Source organism: Lipophrys pholis, assembly GCF_963383615.2.
Source record: "Lipophrys pholis genome assembly, chromosome: 2".
Lineage (NCBI taxonomy): Eukaryota > Metazoa > Chordata > Actinopteri > Blenniiformes > Blenniidae > Lipophrys > Lipophrys pholis.
The window spans coordinates 23266149-23291636 of record NC_137636.1 but is presented as its reverse complement, the minus strand read 5'-3'; the positions used below and the strand labels follow the sequence as shown (position 1 = coordinate 23291636).

The following is a 25488-nucleotide window of genomic DNA, read 5'->3' as shown; positions in this document are numbered from 1 at the left end:
ATATTTGTGTCTCCAACAGAAACAATTAAAAGCTTTTGCCAACGCCATTGAGAGTCTTCCAAACACCATCTCAATCTTCTGGAAGACTCAGCTGCAGGAGGTGGACTTCTCCGACAACAGCCTGAAGGAGCTGCCCTCGTATATCTTTGAGCTGGAGGTACAACCCGTCTCCCTGCGCTGCTCTTCTTTCTGTCTGTGTGCATCAAACAAACTCAAATATACCTGGATCAGAATAAAACACAGTGTGTGATCTGCTGTGTAACCAGCAGGTGGCACTGCAGGTTTGAATTGGACTGTATGAGTTCCCAAAATGAGATGCAGAAATATTGGTCTCTCAAAAAAAAAAAAAAAAAATACACATTTGGATGGTTTAATGCAGCTGTTTGACTGAGCCAGTGCAGAGAGATCACATGTGACATTAAAAACACCCAAAACGAAAGCATGCAGTGACTCATGTAACAATCTGCACATGCCAGACTGAATTTTAACTTGATTTCACAGATGCAACAACTATTTCTCTCTCTATCAGCATGTGTGGAGATTTTTCTTTATCCCTCAGTGGAAAACAGTTAACATTTGATAAGATTACCTAGAGGATAAATCTAAATATCAAAACATAATGTGATTATTATTCAAAGTAGTGTTTTGGATCATGTCCAGTTACAACATTCCGCTATCATTCTGGAAAACCAAACAACTCGACAATTTGTTAAAGATTTCCATGATCTTCACATCTTTGAGATGAGGGGTCACACTCACTCACTTTCATTTCTCTTCTTTATTGGAACTATTCACACTGGCTCAATGCAGGTTAAACCATGGACACATAAACTATATTACCAGAAGTTTTTGGTCAGCCCTCCAGTTCATTGAATTCAGGTGTAAATCAAATAGCTATTTCTACAAACATTAGTGAAAAGGTGTGTCGCTTTCAGGAGCTCAGTGAGTTCCAGCGTGGTATAGTGATAGGGTTCCAGCGTGGTACAGTGATAGGATGCCGGCTGGGAAATGTCCTCAAAATCAGCTGTTAGTAGTTCAATAACAAAGTGGAAGCGATAGGGAACAAAAGCGACTCGGCTACGAAAAATCACAGAGCTATGGTCCGCGGATGCTGAGGCTCCGAGTGCACAGAGGTGGCCAACTTCCTGCAGACTCCAATAACTCCAGACTCCCAAACCTCATGTGGTCTTCAGACAAGCTCCAGAACAGTGTGTAGAGCTTCATGGGGTGTTTCCCTGGCCGAGCAGCTGAAGCCAAGCTTTACATCACCAAGCGCAATGCAGTGGATGCAGTGGTGTAAAGCTCACCGCCACTGGACTCGGTGGAGACTTTTTCTCTGGACTGACCAATCACAACTCTCCGTCTGGCATTCTGGTGGACAATTTGGGTTTGGTGGTTGCCAGGAGAACGGCACTTGTCTGACTGAATTGTACCAAGTGTGAAGTTTGTAGAGGGGCTTTGGTTGGGGAGTTGGGCTCGGCCCGTTGGTTCCAGTGATTGGAACTCTTAAAAGCTTCAGCATACCAAGACATTTTTTAACTATTTCATGCTTCCAACGTTTTGGGAACAGTTTGGAAATGGCTCATCCCTGTTCCAACATGGCTGTTGAGCACAAAGCAGATCCTTAAAGTTCCTGCTCAGAGTCTTGACCTCAACTCCATAGAAAACCTTTGGGATGTATGAGAGCAGATACTGTGAATCAGGCCTTCTCGTCCCACATCAGTGTCTGACTTCACAAGTTGTCCAAAATTCCCGGAAACACACGTCTAATCCTTGTGGAAAGCCTTTCCTAGTTGAAGAGTTGAAGCTGTTGTAGCTACAAAGGGTGGGCAGACATCCTATTAAGTCCTGTGGTTTAAGAATGGGAAGTCACTCAAGTTCATATGCATGTGAAGGCCGGCGAACCAATACTTTTGGCAATATTTTGATCGATGATTGCATGCCTCCATGTTGACTTTTTTTACGTTTGTGTTTTTTTACTGTGAAAGCACTTTGTGAACTGCTGCTATTATTTTCATTATAGAATATAGTGTAAATTCCCATCTATGGGAAATTAAGAGTCATTAATATCCTAGCATGCATATGTCAATCAGGACTACCTAGACCCAAAGTTGAACCAGGGATTCATTAAATTCCAGCTGAATACGAATAAAAACAATTCCAAAAAGTACATGCTGAAATAATTGTAAATAAGTAAGGAAAAGGTATGCGTACACACCATAAAGACAGATAATGAATCTACAGGAAGAGATGTCGCAAGTGTTTACTCCAGTATAACTGCAGTTTTCAGTGTCTGATTTATTGTTTTAAATTCAGATGCATCAGAATTTAAAATTGCTGCATCTTGTTTTGACGTTTCGCACTGTTTTAATGTGAGACTTCTTTTTTTCATGCGAATAATGTCTAAAAGTTCAGCAACAAACATTTTAACAAGAAACATATGAGACGTTCCTCACAGATCGAATGTAGCTGCGCTGTATTACTGCCTTTATTAGACTGTTCTCATCACTTCCCATCCAACGATCCCCCCCAGACAGAATTATATGTGTGGTGGTCAGTGTCTCACCCCTTCCTCCCACTTGTGTCCCCCCCCCCCCAAGGCTCTGGTCTCTCTGAGACTAAGTGGGAATCAGATTGCAACACTCCCGGCCCCCAATAAGTGGAACTGCTCCCAGCTCCGGACCCTCGATCTTTCCAGGAACCAGCTGGGCAAGTAGGTCCTCCCTGTAAATACTTCTGCGTAAACACACTCTGTCTGCTTGAATCACAGTGTTTGAGGTAAAAGTCTCATGCGGAGTTGGGAGTTTATGATGTTACCCTTTGCCGGGTGTAAAATCTACTTTGCCATTTCGAGTCTAAAGTGGACATTTTAGAAGATATTTATTTAGGTTGAACTAGAAATTTGAGTCAAACTGAATGAAATCATACATGCAACAAGTGTAATCCTAGTTTCTGAGCATTAAGCGGTCAGTGGGCTTGAAATATAGTTCAAGCACAGCACTCTAATGTTGAGACGAGGGCAAATGTTTGGGTTGAGTGCTGCATTTCCTGATTGTTTTAATGTGATGGCATATAATGATGTCTCCTCGGTCATGTGGAATCTCACTCTTTCCGATCCAAAAGATAGAAAATGGATTTGAAGCTGCTGCAGAAGTCAATGTTCAAATGGGAATAAGAAAAGTTTGTTCTTAATGTAGTTATACTTTTAATATTTGACTTTATTACTGAATTTCAAACGGTCTTTTACAGAACCGAAGAAAGTCCCAAATCCAGGAGACTGGCTTTCCTGACGACGTGGAACAGGAGGGACCCGGATCCGGGTAAATGTGCTTTCCCTTTAACACAACGTTTTAACACGCAGGCGCTCACATCGTTTTGGCATTTTTGTTTCCGAAAAGTTTTGCTTTTGCACGTCGACAACAGCTTTAACTTTCTACTAGTCGGCGTGCACGGCTCAGGGGTGATGAACTGATTCTCTTAAGTTGTTCATGAGCTGGTTCTGTGCACAGTTTCATTCTCCTTCCTTTAAGAAAGTAGACGTGCTCTATTTTCAGGAGTAGAACTACCACTTCAGTATAAAGCTCATCAAAATATGTGTCATCAAGTTAAAAAGGTGTTAGCGACCATGCTCGGGCATAACTGTACCTTCGGTTCTTAGTTTCTCTGCCTTTCCCTCACAGTGTTTTCACACTCTGAACTCTTTCTGATGCACAGTTTAAGATATTCAGCTTGGATTCTGCTCGATAGTCTTTTCTTTGTGACTTTTGGCTTGGTTTATTTTTTTCTGGATATAAACCGAGAAAGTGTCTGCCATGAGAGTGGATTTGCCAAGCAGTAGTGACAGTGACACAGTTGACTCTCACTGGAGAACAGCTGCTGTGTAACAAATACAGTTTCTGTCTGACAGTCCCCTGGTGTACTGTTTACTAATATGAGGAGTAAATAGTGCAGCAAAGTATTTGCCTCATCCATCATATCGTCATGCTCAGGATAAATAAATCATAGAGTTGCACACAAAATTCCCATAGTTTGGAAAAAGACAATTGTCCTGGAATCTGTTCATCTCCTTGTAGCAGTTCAGTATCGTCATTCTGTGGTTTGGAAATGTGCACAAGCCACATTTCTGAAGGACAATACTGTCATATCCTTGTAAAACTACCGGGTGATGTCTAACCAATGTGTTCCTTCTAACCTCCTTTTAAGACTTTGCATAAAATTAGCATGCTGATAATCGGAATATGTGGATTATATTCCATCAGTGGCTCCACCTGTAAATGTATTTGTTTGTTAGATTTTGCCTAAAGGCTCTTTAACTGTGGTTGCAGCTTTGAGCACGCACTCGATGCACGCCATCAGAGTTTTAATGGGATTAATGGTATGATTTAGGTCGACTTACCATTTAGGTTTGTATTCAAAGTACAAGTGACCCACAGTGGGCTTAATTTCTCATTTACAGTCTTCTTTAATTGTTTTGAACTGATAATTGTGTCTGAGCAGGAGGCCGTCTAATGTATGCAGGCCAGGGGTACGCGAGGGCAGATTAAGAAGTGCTGCTCTGCCGCACATCTCTCTCGCTCTCTCTCGCCTCGAGTAGGAGCTACAGCCCCGACCCAAACCACAGACTCGGCTCTTGATATATGAAGCTGGATGAGTAAACAGGAGGAGGGTGGAAAAGCTAAAGGCTAAACAACCGAACGCTCGTCTCACAGCCTGCGACTGACGACTGAAACCTTTTATTTATGCATCATGGATCCAGACACGGATTACCAAACTGTTTAAACTGCCCGGTTTAAAGACTGTTTTTATTTTGCACTTGTTTTAAGATCCTTAGTTTAGCTCAGGATATTGTCCTAGAATGCTATTTTCAAAGTTTTATGCAGAATTTTTTTTTTTTACCAACACAAAACAATAGTATAATGTGTGGATACTGCAGTCAAAACACATAAAAACAAATGTGTGCCTGTGCTTTCACACAAACACACAAGCTTAAACTGAGTAAATTGACTCTGTATATAAAACTTAAGTCAACAGCATATCGATCTATTACGGGAGAGTATCAGGGCCACTGAAGGAAAAAAAGTGTTTGTTTTTTTTTGTTTGTAAAAAAAAAAAAAAAAAACGTCCATCCACATGCCAGCGCGTATGACTGCTTCTGCAAAATGCATCACATGCGTTTTAATGACGTGGTGAAAAGATACTTCAGGACGGAATTTAGCTCATAAACACGGTTATCAGTATCAGGACTATAAGAGACAGAGCAGCCTGCAGCGTTGTTCCGTCGTGGTCGTTCCCCAGGATCCCTATTTTAATGTCTTCTTATTAATCAAGGAAATCCTGTGTAAAATCACATGTCCATAAGCAGTATGTAACCCTATATAGTCAGAATTAAGTGATTTAATGTGATTTCACATCCAAGGGCACATGATGAGGGATGGATAGACGTCTCTTTCCTGTTAAGAAAAAAAAAAAAATAATCTAAATTTTGATTTTCGACTTTTTCTGAAGTGCACAAAGATATTTTTATTTTTTTAGCCTCAGAATTTTTTTTTTCTTCAGTGGCCCTGATACATTGGCAGCCTTCCTTTTCTTTGATTTAAATGTTCTGTGATTTTTCTTCCCCCTGCATCATTGCAGGAATTGGCTTTTCAAAAGATATTCAGTCCTGCTTTTTGTATAAAATTGCATGTTTAATAAACATGAACACAAACAACTTGTTAGACTTATATTTCCCTTTTCTTCCCACAAGCTTTGTTTTTTGTTTTTTTCCAAGTGTGTCACATTTCAAACATTTTGTGCAATCACATGCATAACCAGTATCCCTAAACACACACACAGACACACACACTAAAAATTTTATACACCATTTGATGATAATAAAATATATAATATCTACTCTATGTTTAAGTATACCCATACATACTTATCAACATACATACGCACGCACACACACACACCTCATATATATGATTAACATGTATGAAAAGGGGTAGGAAGAAGTAAACTTATCAAATCCTACTCCTCCAATGTTTAATCGTTATATTTTATAATTATCTTTCTGTATTAAAAATAGTATTATATATGTAAATTTAACTAAGAATATTATCTAATACACACATATACATATTTACCCCATACATACACACCCCATATAAAAATACAGAAGTCTTCATTAGACATATATTGTCCTTTTAAATCATGATTGTTCCATTTCTGGTTAGATTACATCAAACTGTTTATTTATTACAGAATGATTGTGTAACAGTGTTTTATGAGTATCAGTGTTACGTAATGTTTGGCATGTTATTGCAGCCGTGTCGCATCATGCACCAGTTTGAGTGGAAAGCGTGCTTCTTTTATTTATTCACTTTTGGGAAATGTTTGGGACGGCTCCACTGTCGGGTCAGTAACCTGCGTCCAGCAGCAGCCCCCTTCCTTAAAGTTGTGTGTGTTTGAGAATCCACGCTGTGATTGTTTGCCTCTCTGTGTTTTGCCAGTGTGTCCCATCGAGTTCCCTGCGATCCTCCGAGATTCTCTGGAAGTGTTGTTCTTGAACGACAACCAGCTGGAGTGTGTTCCCCAGTCAGTGTGTGGTCTGCACAGCCTCACTGAGCTCTACCTCTCCAAGTAAGCCCCCCCCCCCCCCCCCCCCCCCCCCCCCCCCCCCCCCCCCCCCCCCCATCCACCTGAGCCCCCTACCCCCACTCCGTCCCACCCCGTCACTGGATAAAATCACACATCTCGGCTTTTAGAACTCGAAAGGAAGGGAGTGATGTCAAAGGTAGGGTTTTATTTTAGTTTTCCTCTCTCACAACATAAATAAACATTTCTTTATTTAAATGGTTTAAAACAACTGGATAAGAAAAGCTGTCGATGCAGTACAAGAGAGAGTACTTGCTGTCAAAGAACAAGAAGAAGATTTTTAGGATTTTGATGTCAAAAACTGCACAGATTCAACAAGTTGACCACAAGAGAAGAACAATCACATTATCCTGTACGGAATCTACGTATGCCCAGACATAGGAAAAAATTTCTTTTTTTGACATTTCACTGCATTTTGCCCCAGAGGGTTTCAATAAAATTGGCTTTATGTTGAAAATGTCATCATTTCTTGTAATTGTTTGGTTTTGAGAAAATAAACATTTCCATCAGGAAATGCGCCACTACAAAGAAAAACTTAAAATTTTAACTTGAAGGTCTATTATGGCACAATTTTACCTGTCCCGTCCCACTAAAGATGAAACTGGGTTGATTGTGGTGCCTGAACTAAAATGAGTTTGACACCCCTGGTGTACAACATAAAACTGCAGATTTTAAGCTCTGATCAACTGTCAGAATTTTCCATCTTTTGTCTGAGACAATCAGGATCGCAGTGTAAAGCCTCCTGATAACAATCACCAAGTCTTTTCTTCAGCTGGAAATCTCAGCTACAATATTATAAAATAGACACATTTATTAGACTATTCAATAAGCCAAGGGTGATTGCACAAAAAAAGGAGGAACGATCCAAAACAGTGGTATTGGTGGTGGAAAAAGTTACAAAAGCCTCAGTGAAGCAGTGTGAAAAAAAGAAAAACAATACATTTGATTCCTGGGAAGCACTTCTTGTGATGAGGTCAGCCCTCCTGCTCCAGCTGTTTCCAGCTCATTCCAGCAAAATTGTTCTGCTCACAAGCTCCCAAGAATGATTCAATTACTTTCAAAATATGGATTTTCTCATTGCTGCCAAAAACAGTTTTAATCAGCGTGTTTGGCTGACTGTCCGATTTATCAAGGCTAAATAATTCATTTTATTGGAGTTTTGCATTATGTCTGTGTTAGCTGCTTGCATTGAATGAGTGTGAGCGTTTGGCCTTTGTTTTCTTGCTGTGTGAACAGTAATCCTGGAATCAGGGAGCTTCCCGCCGAGCTCGGACAGCTCTCCAACCTCTGGCAGCTGGACATCGAAGACCTCAACATCACTAATGTCCCGCAAGAAGTCCGGAAAGAAGGTACCTATCGAAGAGAAGGAAGCTGTATTGATTGAGTCATTAAGTCTTGTCCTTGCATTACTATTGTATTACGTCTACTATTGTGGTTTTAATTGTACATTTCTTTGATTTTTAGTTGTCTAGTCCCTTTATAAACCTTCCATTGATCCGTGTGACTCCTCAGGTCCTACGTCAGCCCTGGCGTACCTCCGGGCTCACCTTCGGAAAGCAGAGCCGTGTAAACTCCTGAAGATGATCGTGATCGGCCCCCCCAGGCAGGGGAAGACGGCCCTCCTGGAGGCCCTGCAGACCGGCCGGGCGTCCCCCTTCACCCCCACAGAGTGCACCATCTCCACCTCCAGCTGGGAGCTGGACAAGCCCAACGGAGGCAAAAACAACGTGAGGGCGAACACAAATCACACACTGGACACTCGGGGTGTTTCTGTGTGTCGCTTGCATGTTCTCTCTGAGCGCGTGTGTGCCAACAGTCAAAAGTCTTGAATGAAAAAGCAAAAGTGCACTTTGATACAGCTGAATGCACCCTGAGCCTCAGAGTGATCATCCTGCAGGGTAAAGCTGCAGTGAAGCGTAGAGACGAGGAGGAAAATCTATTTCTAAATCCGAGAGTGAAACAGATGAAATTTGAAACCAGCAGAACTCAATAGACACTGATGTAGGACGACCACAAGAGCCCGTCTGGCTTGTCTGAGATCCACCGGGATAAAGAGGCGAGGCTCAGGTCATCCATTCTGCACTCAACGGGACAAACAATGAGCTGTCTGGAGAAATGGATGTCTTTTGTTTGGGGAAAGAAAGAAGGAACATTTAAACCGGAGATCATCCGTCTCAGGATCGAGTGAACTCCATGTTGCAGTGGCAGTATTTAATCTGTGGGTCTGCTGGCTTCTGAGGAACGTTCTTAGCCACGTCGCTTCAAGATCCTTCAATGTCGGCTCTTATCATTGTGAAGCAGTTATATTTCTTGATCATATTATTTTTTTAAATACTAGTAAAGCTTAAATTGCTTTACAAAAACATTGAAAATAAATACAAAAGAAACATTGAAGGAGCATTGCATTTGTAATCGGTTCAAAATGAATCTTGTGAGTCACACGAGCATCTTTTCCTCTGGGGAGGTAATTTTATTTTCGAATTAGCTGCATAAGAAACCAGGAATTCTACTTTTTTTCAGAAACGTCTTCATCTTACAGGATTTTGATGGTCTGCATCACTTAAATCTATAATCTCTGAACATTGTGATCTTCACAAACTTAGCCTTTGACTGAGGGTTTTTTTTTCAAATCGCAAGACGGGAACATTAAAGTAGAAATGTACTTAAATCGAAGGCTAAGTTAGAGGAGCTCACTATGTTAAAGGATTAAGTGTCAATATTATGCAGACCACCAAAACCATGTGAGATAAAAATGCTTCATGCAGATTTCCTTGAGATTTCTCCCCATCAAATAAACCTCTGCGTTCGTCTTCATTAATTATTACCAGGTTGAAAAGGTTTGCTGTGCAAGCCAACCCGGTAAAAACAAGTAACATTTATGTAGAATGAAATAAAACCACTCGAGGAAAGCAGTGGTGGTTGTTTGCTGCATGTTTACTGATTTTCTTTTTGATTCATCGTTTCTCGTTGAACTCACACGGGCCGGTCCTCTGATCCAGGACTGAGGTCAGACTACATACTGGAGTGTTTTGTTCTTCAAAATGTTACATTACTTCAGTCTTTGATACTGCACCTTTAACGATTTCCTGACGCCACATGTGTAGTCCATGTCATTGTAAAGCTTTTGAGAGGCTCCATGAACAAAGTGTGCATCCTTTTTCCGTGAAGAGGGAGATAAGAAGTGTGTCTTTGAGTGATGGAGTGCCGCTTCTCCTTGAAACAGATGGCTAACTCCAGAGCAGGAGAAATGCGCCCATGCTTGTATTTTTCCACCCCCGTGTTTGACTGTCAGCTTGATGTACTGCAGTCGCACTTTGTTTGCTCATGTCCTCGTATACACCGCGCGCTCACTGCCAAGCCACCGTTCCGACTCGCAGAGGCCACCGCTCGTCCTCCAATCAGCAGATGGTGCTCTCAGAAGGAAAGCTGTTTATCTGAGGCCTCGAAGTTTCTGTCCTTTTATTGAGCGGGTTCAGTATCCGAGTCGAGGCTGCAGAACAAAGCCTGCCACATTGAACTGCTGACTATCCTGATTGTTGTACTTTTGATACGATCGATCAGGTTTCTACAGAACATTCTCCAATGTTGTGCTTTGAATAACAATTTCCATTCAGAAAGTTTCTCCTTCGCACCAATACAGGACGTTCAAACTTTTTACTAAGGGAGCCAAAGCAGGCTACAGGAGGACCTTGTGAAGTGTGAAGATTAGAAAGACTTCTCCAGATGTTAATCAGGATGACAGATGTGAGACTAAACTGAGACCCCGTTTACACGACAATGTTATAAGTGAATGCTGAAATAAATAAAGTCTTCACACTGTCATCATGACGTGTTTTTACCTGACGCCCCTTGTGGTCCCCGACTTTCTGTAAAGCCGGTTTGTGTCTCTTATGCCCACAGAAGGAGTCGGTGGTGTTCAGCATGTGGGACATCGGTGGTCAGGCCAGCATGTCCACAGTGAACCAGTGTTTCTTCACCGATAAGGCCCTTTATATGGTCATCTGGAATCTGGCTCTGGGAGAGGAGGCTGTAGCCAACCTGCAGACATGGCTGCTCAACATAGAGGTGAATGCACACACATGCACAAAGAAAAAAAGCCCAACATGTTATGCTGCTATCTTCAGTGACATGGCCCCACTGTTACATTTACCCACAGTTACCACGCCACATAAAATAACTAACTTTCCTGATCTGTACACTACTTTAAAGCCCCGTTTACACAACGGATCAAGTGAAAACACATTGTTTCTGTGTTTTCATTTCAGAAATGTGTCTTGTTTACACGGCAACGTTTTGAAAACAAGGGAACGACAAAAACACTGAAAACGATGTAGTTAGCATGTTGGTTGTTTTTGTAATGAAATCACACACACACACGGAGCAGAAAACAATACGCTATGAATATTAACAATGGGAGCACACGGACATTCATATGGACAGACGACCAAGTTGGATTGTTATTCCGGAGACTGTCAACTACCAAGTCCCAGGAGAATATGGACTGGGAGTCATGACACTCTGGAGGAAACACTGTTCTGATTGTCCATCTACTGAGCATGCACAGCATGAGTTCAGTAAAAGTTGCATTTTCCTCCATTTGCACGACAACAAAGTCGATGTATTTTCCAAAAGTTCCACCTTGTGAGCCGTTTTCCAAAAGTTGTGTTTTCAGTGGCTTCATGCATTGTCGTCGTGGAAACGGACTCTCAAAATCCAATGAAAATTGTTGTGACATGAATGGGGCCCTGAACTCATTTATATTTCTACGTGGACACGGATACACTGCCTTTATTGGAATGAACAGTCAATCCACCTGAGTGGGCCGCTTTAAATCAACGCACTCACCAAATACCAAAATAATATGATGAAAGAAGTCAACCATGGCCATTACAAAAGGAGGTAGTACTGATGTTGGTATTGAGAAGAGGCAGCTATGAGGCCGTTTTCGCCTCCAGGTGTCACACAATCAATATTTAAACACTTACATTATTTATTCTCTTCATATTTAAACGCTGGCCCCTGATGGCTTTAGGTGGGACTGCAGGTTTATCTGAACGCTACCAGGACATGGAAGGACAGACGGATGACATGAACGTAGAGAATGATCAGAAGGCTTCATGTGAATGGAACATCGAGCATAAATGAGGCTTTCACTTCAACCTCAAACTTAACTCTAAACTAACCTTGGAACGTGTTTTCACCACATAAAGGAATATTTCTCCTGTCGGCACAGGAACAAAAAGTCTCCATAATGTCTGTGTGGATACATTTGGATTCCAAATCCAGTGTTAAAGGCACGCGCACATACACAGCAGATTTTGATTAGACTTTCAGAGTTGTTCCAATGCAGATTTCTTAGTGTTCTCTTTTTTTTTTAAGCATTACACAACATTTTCAGTCATGCGTTTCCCCGTCCCAACCTTTTTTCTCTAAGCCTGTTTATTTTCTCACAGTTCTGTTCCATTCCATAGCCCAGAATTCAACATTTAATTTAGGATTTTAATGAATCACACAGCACTGCCTGCTAATCACATTTAAAGTGTCCCAATTTCTTTGCTACTTGAGTTTCATGAACCGAATTGGTTTTCAGAGATGGACATGATATGATTGAGGATAAACCGGAGAAGCACAGTGAAGGGTTGCTCAAGGCCAGAGAAAATACTAAGTTTGACCTAAACAACTGGGCTTTAAAGGGTGGAGAGAAAGTGGAGCAGCACATAGCTGCTGACAGCTTCCAGCTGGAGCGTTTCCAGTGGCTGAGAGGATTGTTTCGATATAAAAGGGGAATAATTTGCTTATTAGTACCGCATAAACTAACCACAGGCCAATAAATATCAATTACTGGAAGCGGAATGTTGAAACTGTTTGCATCATTTCAACATATCAAATCTGGCTGTAACATTTCTTCTTACTGATGAGTGTGGTTGGTGCACAGCAGTGCTGTGGATTTATTTCAGTCGACAGTCTCCTCTCATCTTAGCTCTGAGAGCATTCCGTCTCATTTTGACATGACCCTGCTCACCTCATTATTCCTTAAGCTCTTTCACCTCTGTCATTACCACGTATGACGTGTGTCGCAGGAGTCAAAGTAAAGCTATTGTTCTAGTTTCAAAATGGACATGGATTGCTCAGTGAGGGCCACACAGTGATGCAGTGGTCAACGCTTATCACTTATTGTATATCTGCGTAGGTATATAGAGCATTTATTTACTGCACTGTAGCCTGTGTAACAAATAAGAGCTGGAGTTGCTGTTTAACCTTTCTGGATTGGCAGTTTGCATGTTCCTCCCTATGTAGGATTTCTTTACCAGCTTCCTGCCATAAATCAAACCACAGGCCTGTTTGTTTGATTTTAAATAGACTGTGGATCAGCATTTCTTGTCTCTGTGTGCCGACTGTACTTTATTATCTGCAAGGTATCTGTACACAGCATATTTCAATAACAATGCAATTCAAAGTGCATTACGTTAACTACCATGTGAACGAGAAAGGTGGATTAAAAACAAGAAATGTAAAAAAATTAAATAAAATACAATGAGATCATTAAAGCAAGAGGTGAAACATGAAAGATTTAAAGATACAGTGCAACATAAAACAAGCTGAGAGTCGAGAGTCTGAGCCGTCTGCAGCTTTCAGAGAGTTGGTTCCGATTTTTTGGTGCATAAAAACTAAAAGCAGCATCCGACATGAGTTTTCATGATAGTGTGTTGGTGGTTTGACTCCCTGCCGCCTTGGCTTCTTATAGAAGGTGGATAGATTGCTAAATTATTCTCTCTTCATCTGCACTTTTCGAATAAATTCCCGCATACTGTTCCTCCAATGTGAGAAAATGAAATAATAACCACAAACAATCTCCTGCAAGAAGATTTATATTAGGGAGACTTCTGGATCGAGCAGCCAGTCGTATTAAACGGAGACACAACTTCATCACAGAGAAGGATTTAGAAGTGGAATTTATTGTTTCACATTAAGTGTTTTAATCAAGGAGAAATATTTCGGCCCGGTGCCAACATTCTGACTACAGAGCCGTATGAGAGAGGGCAGAAGACAAAGAGGAGGAATGAGTCCTTGGGAGGCTGCATTTCTTCAACACTGTGATATCAAACTCACCGGGGACCGTTCCAGTGTCTGCAGTCCTTCTGAAATGAAGGACAGAAATCTTTATCAAGACGATTCTCAAGAAAGGAGCGTGCAGCATAAACCATCAGTAAAGCTTGATTGAGCAGATACTCAATCATGTTCATTTTAATGTGTATTTATTGTTTCACAATAGTGACAACTATTCGTCCTGGGGTCCAGGAAGTTATACATCAGGTACTGGAAGGCCGCCGTCCTGCACGTTGTAGACGTCTATCGAGCTTCAGCAGCCGTCCGAAATCTAATGAAGACGTCATCCTCAAGCTTGTAGAAAAGCCCAAATGTAGAAGCCCAACTGCTTCAATTTTCTTTTGAGAACTGCTGCCCTAAGTTTTAGAGTTATTTGTGGTGGTAGACTGTTCCAGCCTAAAACAGCTCTGTGGAGAACTACTCTTTTTTTTTTTTTTTTATCTATTGTGCACTTCCTGTATAAAATTAGGCTGTTGCACATAACATCAGCTTAGACCGGAGATCTTTTTTTTTTTTTTTATGTTTTGTTGGGGTTTATGGTTGGATATTAGCATATACAGGACTGTCTCAGAAAATTAGAATATTGTGATAAAGGTCTTTATTTTCTGTAATGCAATTAAAAAAAACAAAAATGTCATACATTCTGGATTCATTACACATCAACTGAAATATTGCAAGCCTTTTATTATTTTAATATTGCTGATTATGGCATACAGCTTAAGAAAACTCAAATATCATATCTCAGAAAATTAGAATATTTCCTCAGACCAAGTAAAAAAAAAAGATTTATAACAGTAAAACAAAATCAAACATTTGAAAATGTCAATTAATGCACTCAGTACTTGGTTGGGAACCCTTTTGCACGGATTACTGCATCAATGCGGCGTGGCATGGAAGCAATCAGCCTGTGGCATTGCTGAGGTGTTATGGAGGCCCAGGATGCTTCAATAGCGGCCTTTAGCTCATTTGCATTATTGGGTCTGGTGTCTTTCAGCTTCTTCTTCACAATACCCCACAAATTCTCTATGGGGTTCAGGTCAGGGGAGTTGGCAGGCCAATCGAGGACAGTAATGCCATGGTCAGTACACCAGTTACTGGTGGTTTTGGCACTGTGGGCAGGTGCCAGATCATGCTGGAAAATGAAATCATCATCTCCATAGAGCTTTTCAACAGATGGAAGCATGTAGTGCTCTAAAATCTCTTGGTACAGTACACAGCTGCATTGACTCTGGACTTGATGAAACACAGTGGACCAACACCAGCAGCTGACATGGCTCCCCAAACCATTGCTGACTGTGGGAACTTCACACTGGATTTCAAGCAACTTGGATTGTGCTCCTCTCCAGCCTTCCTCCAGACTCTAGCGCCTTGACTTCCAAATGAAATGCAAAACTTGCTTTCGTCTGAAAACAGGACTCTGGACCACTCTGCAACTGTCCAGTGCTTCTTTTCCATAGCCCAAGTCAGACGCTTCTTCCGTTGTCTTGAGTTCAGGAGTGGCTTGACCATGGGAATACGGCTATTGTAGCCCATTTCCCGGACACGTCTGTGAACGGTGGCTTTTGATACCTGGACTCCAGCTTCTGTCCACTCTCTTTGAAGCTCCCCCAAATTCTGGAAGCGGCTCTTCTTCACAATGCTGTTAAGGCTGCGGTCCTCTCTCTTGGTTGTGCAGCGTTTCCTGCCACATTTCCTCCTTCCAACAGACTTTTTGTGAATGTGCTTTGAAACTGCACTCTGTGAACAGCCTGCTCTTTTAGAAATTTCTTTTTGTGTCTTACCCTCCTGATGGAGGGTATCAATGATGGTCCTCTGGACAGCAGTCAGGTCAGCAGTCTTCCCCATACTTGTGATTTAGTTTACTGAACCAAGCTGAGTGTTTTTAAAGGCTCAGGGAAACCCTTGCAGGTGTTTCGAGTTAATTAGACGATTCAAGTGATTAGTTAAATGGCCTGCTAGTATACTTTTTCATGATATTCTAATATTTTGAGATAGGATATTTGAGTTTTCTTAAGCTGTATGCCATAATCAGCAATATTAAAACGACAAAAGGCTTGCAATATTTCAGTTGATGTGTAATGAATCCAGAATGTATGACATTTTCATGTTTTTAGTTGCATTACAGAAAATAAAGGACTTTAACACAATATTCTAATTTTCTGAGACAGTCCTGTAATTACTGTAAGTAATAGATTACTAAAAGTAATAAATCACTGGAAGTAATTTATGAAAAATTGAAATTATTAATGGAAGTAAACGGTCATTTACTCATTAACAACTCCTAAAGTAATTGAATAATTACTTTAAAAACAAAAAAATGAAAAATTATCAAAAATAATTTTTAATAATTTCTTTTATTAATTTGCATAAATTTCTTATTTATGTATTAATAATAAATCGGGGCACCACCAGATAAACTGGAAATAGCTAATACCAAAATATCAGTCTCGTTGTAAAAAGTTTATTTAAGTTAGTTAATATTTCTGTATAAAATATAACCATCTTAAATAGATTGGAAGGTGTGAGATCCGAGCACAGACTGTTACAAACCAGTGAATTGTCAACAATAAATACACAATAATCACCAAGAAGCGTACAATTCAGCTAACAGGCGTTTATTAATAAAAATGTATTAATTCATAAATAATTCGGAAATCATCTCAAAAATCAACACATTCAAATAGTAAACGACATCTAACACGGAGATCTAATCTATTAAACAGCAAACACTATGTACAAAGAGTGTGTGTGTGTGTGTGTGTGTGTGTGTGTGTGTGTGTGTGTGTGTGTGTGTGTGTGTGTGTGTGTGTGTGTGTGTGTGTGTGTGTGTGTGTGTGTGTGTGTGTGTGTGTGTGTGTGTGTGTGTGTGTGTGTGTGTGTGTGTGTGTGTGTGTGTGTGTGCGTGCGAGCGAGGGGGTGTGATGACTCGCTCTTTCTGGGGACGCGGCGGTTGCTTAGCGGCCAGATAAACAAGACGTCCGTCGAGCGCGCGTGCGCGAGGGCGGTCTCGGAGCGAGTTAGTCTACCGAGGGCGTAACGAACGGGCGGTTCCGTTGACCCGGTTCTGATCACCAGAGTCCTAAGGGGAGGTCAGGTCCTGCAGTTAGAACTCCTGTGATCAAAACAGATCTGCTCTGCAGCAGCTGACATGTAGGTGTTACATGCAGCAGTGTGTGTGAGCTTATCTTGATTAGTGAAGGAGGGGGAGAGATGAGAGAGGATGAAGACAAGAGAAAAACAGAGAGTTCTGTGAGGCTCGGTTCTGAACCCTGGTTCCTCCACACAGAGCTCCCAGTGGGCCTGGAGCTCACTTGGACCTCTGGTTCTGAGGTGGAAAACCAGAGTCCGGGACTTGGTTGGTGCGCGTGAACGCGCCTACACAAACATATGAGATACTGCGGCCTTCTGAGCGGCACAGGGAAACATATTGCATTTTCAACAGAACATCATTCTAACTATTCTCTGCCCAGACAAAAGCGCTCACCCTCCGGTTCTGGACAGCACCGTCCGTGGTGCTGTTGGTTCTGGGAGGCGGTGGTAACTGGTTGTTACCGGGTCTTAATTTCAGCGTCCTGAAATTCAGAGGCCTGGCTCCAGCTGCAGGAGTGCAACTGAGAGGATGATCTTGGGAGGAGACGACACTGGCTCTGGTCTCCAGAATCTCCCAAAAACAGGAAAAATAGCGGAAAACAGAAGATGTAGTCCAAACTGGGTCCTGCTCGTCCAGCGGGCTGGCGTTGGTTCTGTCTCGTTTCTGCTTGGTGCTCTCTTTACCATTCTGATGAGGGAAAAAGATGTCTCTCCCTCCATGGCTAGTTGAGAATAGCCCAGAGATTTGATGGAACGTGAGTCTCATCAACTTGGGTTTGGACCCCTGCTGTGTTCGGGTCGGATTCAAGCGTCCTCATTGGCCACTTCCGGGGTCTGGCTCGCTCCCCTGCTGTTTTATGGCCTATCCATTGTTGTGGTGTTTTTCTTCGGGGGAAAAACCTCTGGAGGAGTTCATGGAATCTACATCCCCCAACAGTTTTCTCCAGAGATAAAATAATGTTGCATAATCTTACAAATGGAATCACACTATGCTTGAAAAGAAGCAGAAAAAAAGAAGTTTTAGAAGTAAAAAAGGCGCCACTTTAAACCTGTTTGCACTAGCAGTCACAAGCTGATGTTTACTTTTGAATTATGTTAATCATGAAGAAAATTTGAGTAAAAATCTTCACCTACTAATTGAAGTTCTGTATTACTACACAATATTAGAAATTAAGTAGACATTTTGACTTTCTTTTAGCCACTCGTACACTGAAGTGTCTTCAATGAGACGACGGCGCCAACAGGCTGAGCTTGAGACCTTCAGCTGACAGTCGTCCATTGATTTCCTCCCTGTTGCATTTCAAAAGGAAATCCATCTTTTTTTCTCCTGCTTGTCCGACTCTTTGAGCCATTCAATGTTTCCCCATCAGCCATAGCCACTATTTAACATTCATTATCTCTTTATCATGACGCCTGTTAGTGGTTGTGATGTATTAGGTACTGAGGGAATTAGACCAATTTAAAGATTGGAACAAGTTTGATAATAAGCACATTAAGATAACAGATTCAAAGCCAAACAATATCAAGCATAAACTTCTGTCTGATCGGTGAATATGTTGCTTATTTGTTGTGACCTGCAGGCTCGGGCTCCCAACTCTGCCGTGGTGGTCGTAGGGACCCATCTGGACCTGATCGACACCCGGTTTCGCACGGAGAGACTGGCCACTCTGAGAGCTTATGTGTTGGCTCTGTGCCGATCCCCTTCTGGGGCTCGAGCCACTGGCTTCCCCGACATCACCTGGAAACACCTGCAGTAAGAGCTACTCTCTCTAGCTGTGCTCCTTCTACAGCAGAGGTGTCAAATGCACGGCCAGTGGGGCAGGGAAATACTGGCCCGCCAGAGAGTCCAATCTGGACCACAAAATGACATTATTCAGTTGTGAGAAATTGTGATATTGACAGCAATATATTTATTTGACCGCTTTAGTCTGTAGTATGTGGTGAGTCAGTTCACTTTATCAGGACTGTAGAAAAGTGTCAATATTAAAGATCATTTGTACAATCTGACAAGTTATTCTGATCACAATATGAACTCACCCAGGGGTGTGCAACCTTTTCCATCTAAACATCTGTTTTTGTCTCTTTCCACCAAATAATTTTTTGGGCCAATTTTAGCCAGAAGAGTTTTGAAAATAAGCCCAGTATGCCACTAAAATTAAAATTGTTCAACATGTAATTTTCAGAACGCTTCAGAGAGCCAATACAGAAGAATTAAGGAGCCACATGCGGCTCTCGCACCGCAGATTGCAGACCGCCGAACTAGCTTACTATATTTTTGAGTCCCTGCTACATGTGACCAAATGTTTTATGCTTTTAAAGACGTAAATAATGGAGTAGAAATCCACTATTTACTTTAAGCACATGGTGAACTGAGGCATACTATTGTTGAAATTAGTTATTTCATTCAAATTTCCGGTTTGTCATGTATTGTAAAAGGATAGTTCATTAAATGTAACCTTTGGCTTATTGCTCTGAAACAAAGACGGAGATTTAGAGTTGCTGTTATTTATAGATTACAATGCTATTATTTATTGGTCCATCCCACCTGAGATCAGAATGTGCTGTGCGTGGCCCCTTAAATAAAATGAGTTTGACACCCCTACGAGCTTGACACAGTAGCATCAAGTGTGTGTGTGTTTATCTCTCTCTCTCTCTCTGTGATCAGTGAGGTGTCCTGTAAGACCTTGGAGGGTTTGGATGGTTTGAAGAAGCTGATCTACAATGTGGCTCTCTCCATGAAAGACAGCAGCAGTAACTCAGCCTGTGGCAGTAAACTGCTGCGCAGACTGGTGAGTGCACACTGTGGATTATATTGCTTCAAATTGTGTAGAAACACAGTTGAGTAGCTATACCTGCAGCAGTATGGCGCCTTATGAATAAATATCACACGAAACTAGTTTTTATATCTGATGAAATTTCATTTATTCTCACCTTTCTCCCATAGTCTCATAATTATGAACATGATGATTTACCATTCCCAATAACAAGACCATTGCCCCACTTTTTCCTCAATAAATCCTGAAACTAGCATTGTTAAGCCATGTAATTGCTTTTTTTGTATATACAATCATAAACAAACACTAGAATCCTGTTTAAGAGGTTGTTTTTTTTCCCCTCCACCAGATTCCCAGGAGCTACCTGACTCTTCAGGAATCGGTGCTCGCAGAGAAACGAAGGCGAGATGCCGAAGGAGAGGTCCAGTATCTGACTGACGTCCAACTCGACGCCATCATTGAACAGAACCCAGGAAGTGACATCAGAGACTACGAGGACCTGCAGACAGGTACTGTCAAATTTGCTGCAGGCACCTGAAATGTAAAGAAATCTCCCTTGGAAAAAAAGGTTCACTAGTCAACCAGCCACTGTGACCCAGTGAAGCCTAATCCAACTAGTTAATGACACTGGCGATCTGCTGTTAGTGGGAAGAAGATTGTGTGATTCTTCTTTTTCTTCCGACATGCAGCCATAAGTTTCCTGATAGAAACCGGGACTCTGTTACACTTCCCTGACACCAGCCACGGGCTCTGTACTCTCTACTTCCTGTGTCCTGTGTGGCTGTCTGAATGCCTGGAGAGGATCATGCACCTCAAGTCCTCCCGCTCCGTAGCCAGGAACGGAGTCATCCAAGCAGAAGACCTCCGGGTGAGACTCGCAGCTCTGAAGTTTCACGTGATATTTACTGCAGCTAATACTGTGATGGGTGTCTTTCAGATGCTGTTGGTAGGAACCAGGTTCACTCAGCAGACAGAAGAACAGTATTTCCAGTTTTTGGCCAAGTTCGAGATCGCTCTGCCTGTGGCTAATAACAGGTGAAACACTGCTTCATATTGAGGTCTTGACTTAAAAGTGTGTACAGCACAAATACAAACAGTACATTAAACACTCCTCTCCTCCAGGAACTAGTTCTATTCTATTCTATTCTATTCTATTCTATGTATCATCAACAACATTTAGATGGTCTACAAAATAAATATTAATAATTTTTTGCCTCTACCACTTCCAATAGCTACCTGTTGCCCCACCTTCTCCCCCCGAAGCCAGGCATGGACATCCACGGCTTCCGGCAGCAGACCGACAACACGCTGCAACGCCTCTTCAAGATGAGCTTCGTCCCTGCAGGGTTCTGGGAGAGATTCATTGCCAGGATGCTCATTAGTCTCAATGAGATGGACCTGCAGGTAACGAACCAACACATTCTCCGCAATTTGTACAGTTTCAGTTTTGGACATTCACAACTTGAAACCATGTGTTTGTTCAGTCATTTGAGCCCAAAACCAAGAACTCCAGGAGCCAGCACAGCAGGAACTCTGTGATCTACAGCTTCGCTGGAGCCCAGCAGAGGAACCGCTGCAGCACCTTCAGAGTGCGACGCAGCCAGACCATCTACTGGAAGGAGGGCTTGCTGGTCACTTTCGCTGGAGGTTACCTCAGGTCAGAGCCGGGGATACGAGGGTGTAGGAGTCAATAGGTCGGACAAATGTCTTGTGAAAAAATGGCATCGTGGTTCAGTGGTTAGTTTTATCTTCAGGTGCTCTGGTTTCCTCTTCCAGTCTCAAAACATCTGTACAATCGTAATTCTTGTGTCTGAATGTGTGAATATGTGTGAATGTGAGCGGCTGGAAACATATTGTTGTACTGAACAGTACCAGCAAGCATCGTCTCATTCAGGATTATTAACGTCAACAGCATTTTCATTTGCCCTTTATCGTCATTCAGTGGTTTTGTCTCATGAAGGCAAGAAGTTGAAAGTCAAACAAAAACCTTACTCACCACTTGAGCTAATGTAAATGAGTTGAAATCCATGTATGTTGTCATGTCTGCAGCGTGGAGTCTTCAGATGTCAACTGGAAGAAGAAGAAGAGTGGAGGTATCAAGATCATCTGTCAGTCTGACGTGAGGGATTTCTCTGCCATGGCCTTCATCACAGACCACGTCAACGCTTTAATCGAGCAGTGGTTTCCTGGTCAGTTCCTCAAACGAGTTTATAATCGTCTGTCCATTCATACCCACGCTTTACCTGCTCTGTCCGGGTTAGGATTGCAGGAAACTGATGTCTAGAGTAGATCCTGGACAGGCCACCGTCCATCTGGATCCACTATGGTGGGGGGATCAAACATGTGATTCGTTGGTAAAACTGGTCCACTGAGTTTAATCCGGCAGCATGGAAAACTTTGTAAAGTGTAAAAATATCAGTCACTGTATTAAAACTGCTTTGTTTTCTGTAAAATAATCTGCTGTTCCCAAAACACGACTGCATACTAAAAGCTGCAGAAATTATGCAGACTTTCACCCCAACTTTTCTCCTGGAGAAAATTTCATCTGATTCATACTTGCTGAATGTGCATTAAATGTGAACAGTTTCAGGATGAATCTGTACTTTTTTCTGCACAAAAACTCTGAAGTTGCCTGTATTGATCGAATGTATTGCCTGCCCACTTGCTTGCTCTGCACCGCATTGAAGAAATGACATCTGCTTTTGGCTGCACATTATCTTAAATATATACAGTGCAGTTTTATTTGTCTTAATTTGTAACTGATATAAGCAGATTCCCATGGTCTCTCTTGTCTGATAACACATGAATCTACTGAGGTTTCCAGCCAGCCTCTCTAAAACAGTAAGTTATGTTTGTGTGTTGTGTCTTTTCTCCGACAGCTTTGACAGCCAGTGAGAGTGACGGCAGCCTCCTCATAGAGCAGTACGCCCCCTGTCCTCTCTGTGCTTCACTGGGCCTGCAGAAGCCGCCCAGCCAGCCTGTCTCGTCTGACCGAGGCGGTGCAGGAGCCGGGGTTCATTACTTCAACATGGAGGACTGTGTGCTCGCTGCCGTGGAGAAGGAGCACATCATTTGTCCTCTGCACCCCGAGCAGCCCGTCCCCCTCCAGGAGCTGGTCCCAGAACTCTTCATGACCGATTTCCCTGCACGGTAAAACCCTCACAATCACTCATAATAACTGCTGCCCGTTCTGCTTGAAGGCAACGTTCACTCTCATAAGGACCATGTGACAGCTCAGTGGAACAAGAGGTCGCGCTAATTGCCCCAGATTTGATAGCTGTACACATCAAGTTTTTGTTTCTGAAGGCTTCTTCTATGGTCAACCTTAAATTACTCAGTTTGAAACTGTGTACAGGAAAAAAAACAGCATCTAGAGGGTTTATCTTCAGCTCAGCTGGCTGGTTTCAGTTTGTTTCCACTTTAATAGTCTCACTGCTTGAGTTTTATGATCCATTGGCCTGTGGGAATGAGAACAACGTCAAAGCAGTATTGATCCTTGGAAGAATGTGTTTGTCTTTCTGGTGCTTTTTCAAAGGAGTCAGTGAAAAGAGAGGATCAATATCAGTATCATCCCAGTGCATTTACCACAGATATAGGGCTGGACTGCGCCGTCGCTGCACCCAGCAGCCCAGTTCTGTTGGACATCTCCAATGTCATGTCCTCGAGGTTCACACATCTTTTTTAAACCAGCGTTGTCACCAATTCACCTGCACATCCACATGATCGGGGTTGACTCACCCAAGCAGGAAGAACAGGAAACAAACCTCAGTTTGATTCATATAGTTTGATTTATTTTCTTTCATCCGTCCCCGAAGCTTTGGTTTCCCAACCTTTTTTAACATGGGGTGTAAGTTTGATATCCTCTGTCAATGTGTGCCATAAGAAAACGTCGACACATTTCAAAGAATGCATTCATTTCAGGGGTGCACCAATACCACTTTTTTGAAGGACGAGTACGAGTACGAACCTGCAGCTACTTGCCGATACCGAGTACCGATACAAGTACTTATTAAATGCCATAAAGCCTATTTTGTACTTCATACACAAATGATATGTAAAGGTTATGTGTTGTAATGAACCACCTCCACACAGCCTCTGTGTCGACGCTACGTCACCTCCAACAGTCTTGAAGGTTTCAGTTTACTACTGTGTCTACAGTACACATAGAGCAGTGTGTAGCATCTAACGCCACATTGCCATATGCGTAATGTAGACCAAGAGACCGAGCTCGCTGTGTGCCGCCACATGGTTCAGCTCCCTGTTAATGAGAGTATCAGTCAGACCTTGATCCTGTTTAGCATGTAGCATCCTGGTGTTTGAGGCCTGAAACTCTGTAGCATGTAGCACGGCTCACCACTACTGTGTCCACTAAGTAGTGAAACTACTGAGCAACATCATTCTAACTCTGCTGGTCCAAATGTCTCTGGTGATTAAGTTGCTGGTGTTGTACCAACTATCTTTCTCCTCCTCTTGATATTTTGCCAGAACATAATTTACAGTCTGTCTTTCGTTTGTCATCCTCATTAATAAAATAAGAATCTCCAAACCACTGAGCTCACTTGTGCTCTCTTGACTCTGACAGATGAAGACATGTAATTCTCGCCGGGTTGTGTCGAGGAGCTTTCATGAGTACTCCGTGCAGTATCGTTCCCGATACTGGTATTGGTATCGGTGCACCCCTAGTTTATTTAGACACAGAACTTTTCCCAATGCACCCGAGAAGCGTCCTTTTGGTCACACGACGAACATAAACATCTATGAGTAGACAGCTTGTTGCCCGAGCTGTCTGCTTTCACATGTACAGAGGAAGGTCCTCACACCGTTTAAGTAGTTATAATTCACTGAATTTACAACAAATTTTCACTTAGTTTGGTGTGGCTGTGCTGGACAATTACTGCAAACATCCAGGAGTACAAATGAGCTCCACCTACACAGATTCAAAAGAGACGTTTGTGCCTGATTGCATTGCAAATGCACGTTGATCTTGGCAGGTTTTTTTTGATGATGACTGATTTTACACAATATACTTACTGAGAAGGCCTTTGCCAGGGTAATAAATGTTATCCTGGGGTGTGTCAGCGTCGCCACCTATTCCTGAGGTTGCTGAGCCATGATTTACACTTTTTTATTCACCTTCAGGAAGTCGAATTACACAAGTGGCGGGAGAACAGACAGGCAATCACATTCTCACCGGGAGAACATGCTTACTCTGCACAGAAAGGCCTCCAAGCCCCGATTTGACTGGAGCAACCAAATCACAGATTTAATGCTCAATATATGTGTGTGTTAGGTTGTTTTTGGAGAAGGCCTGGCTGGAGTACTCTGAGGAGGAGAGCAGCATCCTCGGTCAGGGTGGCAGTGGGACCGTCATCTACCGAGCCCGATACAACTCTCAACCTGTGGCTGTCAAACGCTTCCACTTCAAGAAGTGTCGACAGCAGACCTTCAGCAGTGACACAGGTACAGAGGCAGGCCCGGTTTGTTCCATTTTTGGCGAGTTCGTTTTAATCTGTCAGGGTGATTCAAAACTTATTTTAGTTCTATAATGACAGAATTATATATTTCAATGTGACTTCAGAAGTCACATTGAAAAGCAAAAAAAATGTTTCTGGTGTTGGTTTTCTTTATGTGGGACCCTAAAACTGCACAGATCAGACCCGTCATGGAGCGTCTCACACAGTTTTGCCTGTACTTGAGTCTGTTTGTGCTTTTAAGGCCATAAAGTTTGTTAGTTTTGGATAAGCAGCTGGGAAATGCTCCAAATGTAGAGCTATGGGTCTGTGTAGGACAGAAGGACAATAGAAACCAGTGACACATTGACAATGTAAACAAAAGTGAATGATTAAAAACATGGGGAAGGCAGGTTAACAATATTGCA

General features: G+C 42.2%; 1 protein-coding gene across 1 annotated transcript in view; it reads left to right on the top strand.

Annotated features, from left to right (window-relative positions):
• Positions 1–25488, top strand: part of lrrk1 (leucine-rich repeat kinase 1) — a 74809-nt gene that overhangs the window by 26423 nt on the left and 22898 nt on the right. Inside the window, exons 11-27 of the mRNA XM_080458554.1 lie at positions 20–157; positions 2601–2713; positions 3250–3320; positions 6495–6624; positions 7876–7988; positions 8152–8366; positions 10540–10704; positions 18417–18589; positions 19502–19625; positions 19960–20119; positions 20300–20478; positions 20548–20645; positions 20843–21014; positions 21095–21267; positions 21660–21799; positions 22490–22760; positions 24901–25070. Of these exons, the coding sequence (XP_080314680.1) occupies positions 20–157; positions 2601–2713; positions 3250–3320; positions 6495–6624; positions 7876–7988; positions 8152–8366; positions 10540–10704; positions 18417–18589; positions 19502–19625; positions 19960–20119; positions 20300–20478; positions 20548–20645; positions 20843–21014; positions 21095–21267; positions 21660–21799; positions 22490–22760; positions 24901–25070 (2605 nt within the window). The remainder of the gene's footprint in view (positions 1–19; positions 158–2600; positions 2714–3249; positions 3321–6494; positions 6625–7875; positions 7989–8151; positions 8367–10539; positions 10705–18416; positions 18590–19501; positions 19626–19959; positions 20120–20299; positions 20479–20547; positions 20646–20842; positions 21015–21094; positions 21268–21659; positions 21800–22489; positions 22761–24900; positions 25071–25488) is intronic.